Source organism: Boleophthalmus pectinirostris, unplaced genomic scaffold (genome assembly GCF_026225935.1).
Source record: "Boleophthalmus pectinirostris isolate CB_2022bp ecotype Guang Dong unplaced genomic scaffold, ASM2622593v1 HiC_scaffold_3, whole genome shotgun sequence".
Lineage (NCBI taxonomy): Eukaryota > Metazoa > Chordata > Actinopteri > Gobiiformes > Gobiidae > Boleophthalmus > Boleophthalmus pectinirostris.
The window spans coordinates 18,953,292-18,958,724 of record NW_026571299.1 but is presented as its reverse complement, the minus strand read 5'-3'; the positions used below and the strand labels follow the sequence as shown (position 1 = coordinate 18,958,724).

The 5,433-nt window shown below is 35.5% G+C and overlaps 1 protein-coding gene across 1 annotated transcript in view; it reads left to right on the top strand.

The window, feature by feature from the left end:
- The first annotated feature begins 771 nt into the window (after nucleotides 1-771).
- prickle2b (prickle homolog 2b) overlaps nucleotides 772-5,433 on the top strand; it is a 100,508-nt gene continuing 95,846 nt past the window's right edge. Inside the window, exons 1-2 of the mRNA XM_055160937.1 lie at nucleotides 772-921; nucleotides 2,159-2,244. Of these exons, the coding sequence (XP_055016912.1) occupies nucleotides 874-921; nucleotides 2,159-2,244 (134 nt within the window). The 5' untranslated portion in view covers nucleotides 772-873. The remainder of the gene's footprint in view (nucleotides 922-2,158; nucleotides 2,245-5,433) is intronic.

Sequence of the window (5,433 nt, the reverse complement as noted above, 5' to 3'; positions counted from 1 at the left end):
TCAAATAAAGTTAAGTTTGTCTATTAAAATCGAAGATATAAAGATATAAAAATAAACAAATTTAAAAATATATATATATTGTTTGTCTTTTCAAAATATGCATTATACCACAACTCCTTTTTCAACAAGCTATCTTAATTTGGCAAACATATAACATTTAATACCTAAATCATTGTCATTGTCAATAGTGAGTGAACTGAAATAGTTATAGCATACTGTATGTGTTATCTTTGTTATCTTCAATAAAAAAAATAATTAGGAACTTATGGTAAACACAACAAATATTGGTTAGTGAGTTAGCTACTTCATATGTAAGATTTTGAGAGACATCTGAGATCTGATTAAAATGCTCTGTTCCACCTTGTGATGCCATGAAGCGATAGTTTTAAAGTTAACAGCTACCTTTTATCTTTTGTTCAGTAGAGATTGGCAACTGCAGAGCTGAAATCATCCAAATGATTCTAGTGAAGGTGTTTGGAGTTTAAAAACACAGTGGAACACTTCCTGTATTACCACATGACATCACACAGTCTAAATATGTAGGGTTTGTGTGTTAAACATGTGTGAATGAAACAAAACACAACTCCAGGTGTGTTTTTCATGAGGAAACAATGTTATAATATAGATCAGAAAATACAGTAAAATGGGCCTTTTAATAACTGTTCTAATTTAGAGCGTTATTTCTCGTCCAGTCCCATTGGCTGCTCGGATCATGTGGGCGGAACCGCTCCATCCAACTCCCCCTGCGCCCGGAGCGTGGACTAGGATGAGTTTGAGCTCATTGGAAGAGAATAACAATATATCTCAAACTAACTTATCATAGATTCTTTGAGGTTTTCGGGACTTGAGTTCACTTTTCTGGGTCCTGTTGTCATGTTAAACCGGAGTTTCAAGAGACACCCCGGCAGCTGCTCCAAGACGGTACGCACTTTACGCATTTTCTCCAAGTTTTGTTGCTTAGCACTATGCAAACACTTGTCTATGTAAACTTTGTGTGTCCTTGCTAACTAGCTTCGAGCATGATGAATAACTTGGACTTATGATGAAATAGCAAAAAGGGGCTAAAATAACTCCAGCTTGCATTTTGAAGATGTTTTCTGTTCCACATGGTATTATCATGAAGACAGTAAACATGTGGGTTCCCAATCACTACTACTGCACTATACATCGGAATGATGCGGAGATAATTAACCACAATAATAACATCGAAGTGACGTTATTTTAGTCTATTATATGCTAATATTACATTAGCCTATATACATTTTGTGCGTGTTTTAAAGTTCTTTCTTGACACATGTTCCTCTAACATCAGGGTCAGGGAATAACAGATGAGAAATAGCCTCTTGGATAATTCTGTATTTTTTTGCTCATGTTTAATCATGTGTTTTATGAAATTGTACTGTCCCATTTTAAATAAACTAGTCTAATTGTTTTTACTATCCCAATTATGGCAATCAGACATCTCTTTGGAAGATTATACTGCAAGGTTTTGTTATTTAATGGGCCCATATTTTACAAAATTTTCTGATCTGTTATAATGTTGTTTCCTCATCACAAACATACATGGAGTTATGTTTTGTTTCTTTCAAATACGTATGTTTAACTTATAAATCTTGCAAATTTAGGCTGAGCTCTTCTCTTAAACAGAAAACAATCTGTTCCACCTTGTGATGTCATGTGGTAGTATAGGAAGTGCTTCACTGTGCTGTTAAAGTCCATACACCTTCACTAGAATCATTTGGATAATTTCAACCCTGGAATTTACAATTTCTATGGAACAAAAAGTAAAAAGGAAGTCCTTTAACCTGAAAACTACAGCTACATGACATCACAAGGTGCAATAGAGCATTTTGAGCTTTGGAGATGTAGACACTAATAATAAAGGATTACTCAAACACATTTGAATGAAACAAACCACAACTCTGGATATGTTTTTGAAGAAGCGACATTATAACATGGCTTAAAACTCACAAGAGCCAATAGTCAATTTTGCATAATATAAGACCTTTAAGTTTTTAATCAGCTCTTTTTGCAACCCTATTTAAATCATTTATTTTATGATGATGTAGAAGGAACTTTTTTGTTGAACCAAAACAACAATTTCCGTATTACACATTTTTCATTTGAAACATCACATGATTCTTCTGTGTTGCTGTAGCTGAACTGTGCGGAGGAGGCATACAGAGGACAGCCTTGTGTTACCTGTGGCGAGCAGTGCCCTGGATTTGCCCTGCACAAATGGAGGTACAGCATTCACTCCTAATGGGTCTCACTAACCATTTACTCATCTGTCAGTGACATGAATGACACCACACGTCAGGGCTGGCATTCTGCTCTATGATTTATGGGTAAAACTACTCCAGGCCTTTGTTGATAGAAGGTGATTAAAAAGAACCACCCATGCATACAGTAACAAAAACTTCAGCAGGAGACAGGGGTTAGGAGAACTCAAAATAATTATGTCTCCAGAAAAATATTGTGCTCTCAGTCAGCCAGTAACTAACTAAACACTAAATGTATCAAAAATATGTCTTTGAGATTGTTTAAAAATGCTATATTTTTATGTATTTATTGCCTGTCAAGCCAGAACCAAATGCTTTGATAAAACATTACAAAGATGAATTTGTCTGGAACCGTAATCCCTTGCCACAATTTCAGAGGGCGTGACTGACAGACGGATTAACCAATCAGAGAGATGCATGCTCCATTTGCGTCAAAACAAATATGCCATTTTACACGTACAAAAGGGTAAAAAACCAACAGAGGATCACCAGACAGGGCAGATTTCATTGCCAAATACATTTTTACCGAGGTATTTCATAATTAATCTTTGAAACTAAATAATGAACTGAACTAAATACTTCCCATAGATGTAAATTTTACTGTCTGTTGAGAAAACATCTTAGTTTGCATTGTAAGCCAGGTCCTCACATTGTTTCTAATTGACTTAAAGGAGTGCAGTACCAAAATTGTCACCTTAATGTGAGACGGCACCTTCTTTTATTAGATCACTATCATCTGACTTTGATCACACCTCATTATAACAGAAGTCACAAGAACAGTGCTGTAAAAATACTCCTTTCTTCATTGTAGTCTTCCACTAGTTTTCTCGGTAAAGTAATTGTTGCTTTACTTGATTTTCTTTATTTGTCATAATGGAGTGCTCATTTGGTAAATTGCATCAACAAAAATAGTTAAAACCGTTCTTATGTAAGAGTGTAAAACAGTACAACATACCAGATCGTGACAACAAATTGTAAACAGAGCTGAGATGTGGTGAAGTGACAAGAAAACTGAGAACTGATTGTCAAGGGAGCAGCGTGCCAGGAGCAGGATGACAGGAGCAGGATGACAGGTGCAGAATGACAAGTGCAGGATGCCAGGAGCGAGAAATTAAGGATTGTATTATTTTATTCACCTTTATTTAACCAGGATAAAGGGAGGCGATTGGAAGTGATGTGCTGAAGTGGGTAGGCGGTGCCGATCTATGGTTCAAGGCGAGATGTGGCCCTACCCCCAAAAATATTGAAAATAATGTTAAAGTAATTAAGGAGGCATTGATACAAATATCAGTGTATGGATTAAAAATAGCAACTTTTTCACCCAAAACAGTTAAATTATTATAAAATTATAAAATATTTATCCTGCCAATAACTACCGACTGCTTTGTATCAATTAAAGTTCAAACATTATGACACGTATTGGTTCTATTTCAGTCAATAAATAGTCTCATTATTAGGGATGCACTGATCTGATCAAATATATGCTCAGATACTAAAACACAACATAGATAACGGCTTCTAAATATCGCTTCTGTCGATATCCTTATTGGACCTATAAATTGATATGTTAAGACTATTTACTGCTCGTGATTGATCCAGAAACTCATAAACTCATAAGTTTGAATGTGTATTGTTGTGTTGTTCTGTTACTTGAAAGATAAATAAGAGCTACATAACATATATATCAGTTTTGTCTTATTTTATTTATGTTTTAAGGATATAAATACTGTCTCTGCACTGGTATTTGTTGATATCAGGTCTCAGTTCTCAGGTATCAGAACTGGAAAAGCTGGATCATGCTACTACTCATTACATCCAATTAAAGACTAAACCATGGTATCAGTTAAACTGATTTTTCTGTCTATATTATGGAACTAATTCCAGATCCATCACATTCTCCTGGCTCGGTGTTGTTATTCAATACCAGTATTGATATGGGTGCATCATTAAAAGTAATGTAAAAGTAAAAAAAAAAAAATGTATTGTAATGATTTGTGTAGATGAGTCAGTACATAAGTAGAACAGACTGGAAAAAGAGATTAGTTGAAGTGAGGCAACAGTGGCACACTGAGCTATGCATTCACCCATTAACCACAAACAAAATTATACCACTCAAGTAGAAGTAATAGGTTTGTTAATAGAAGTGCAGTTTCTTCAAGTGAATACTGTGTTGTCCTTTTTCTGTTGCACCTCTGAGTGAGGCTAATCAGTGGAATGTGAAGACGGTGGTCATATAGGCCATATATTTGTGTTTTAATAGGACAGCTGAATAGTAAAGGGGGTGGGGCTAAAGTAAAGTGGCGGGTCTAAACAGCAAGAGTTCAGATACAGGAGCCACAGTCGCTTCAGGAATGCAGCTTAATTGTCTTCTTCACAAGGCTACTACAAAAAGTCAAGTCTCTTCTCCCCAACAAACTGGAACTCAGTGTTTACGAGAAGTATGAAGTAGATTCTAAAGCTGTCTTTATGAGTCCAGTCTTTGTTCTGGGGATAAGAGATAGTAAATGTGTTTTTCTGCAGGTTTAGCATGGTCCTGTCTAGTGGAATGTGGTGGACTTGACATGACCTCAAGGTTAGACACAGGGAGAGGTACATGTACACACAGAGTACACAGGGCTTTGGTGATGAGGTGTGGCTGTTTTCTTTTACTCTTCTTCAACTAAGCCTGTGTACATTTGACTATATTGTCAAATGTTGTCAGTATTTAAGTAACTATTAGGATGATGGAGTGTGCACGTTGATTTATAGTGTTACGGTTTATGGTTTTTAATTTCTTCAGAGATCACAGTCTCTTGAGTCAGAATCTTAGTGTGGAGTAGGCCTGTCACGCTAACAATTTTTGTACATAGAGATATTGTGATTATTTTTTAATTTGACAATAAAATTTAAGACGTGAAAGGTTGATTTAATAACTCATCAATTACTGTGAGTCATTACTATACAAAGTAAGTTATTTATTGCAGCTTATTGTAGCTTTAGAATATGTTTTGTTGTTTGAATCTGATTTTGGGTTACTGTGTCAGTGGCATGAATTAGTTTCAATATTATTGTTTAATTGTCTATATTTACTGCAATATATCATACTTAAAAATTTGCTGTTGTGACAGGCCTGTGTACGCTGTGCATACATTGACAGAAGACACCTTACAAA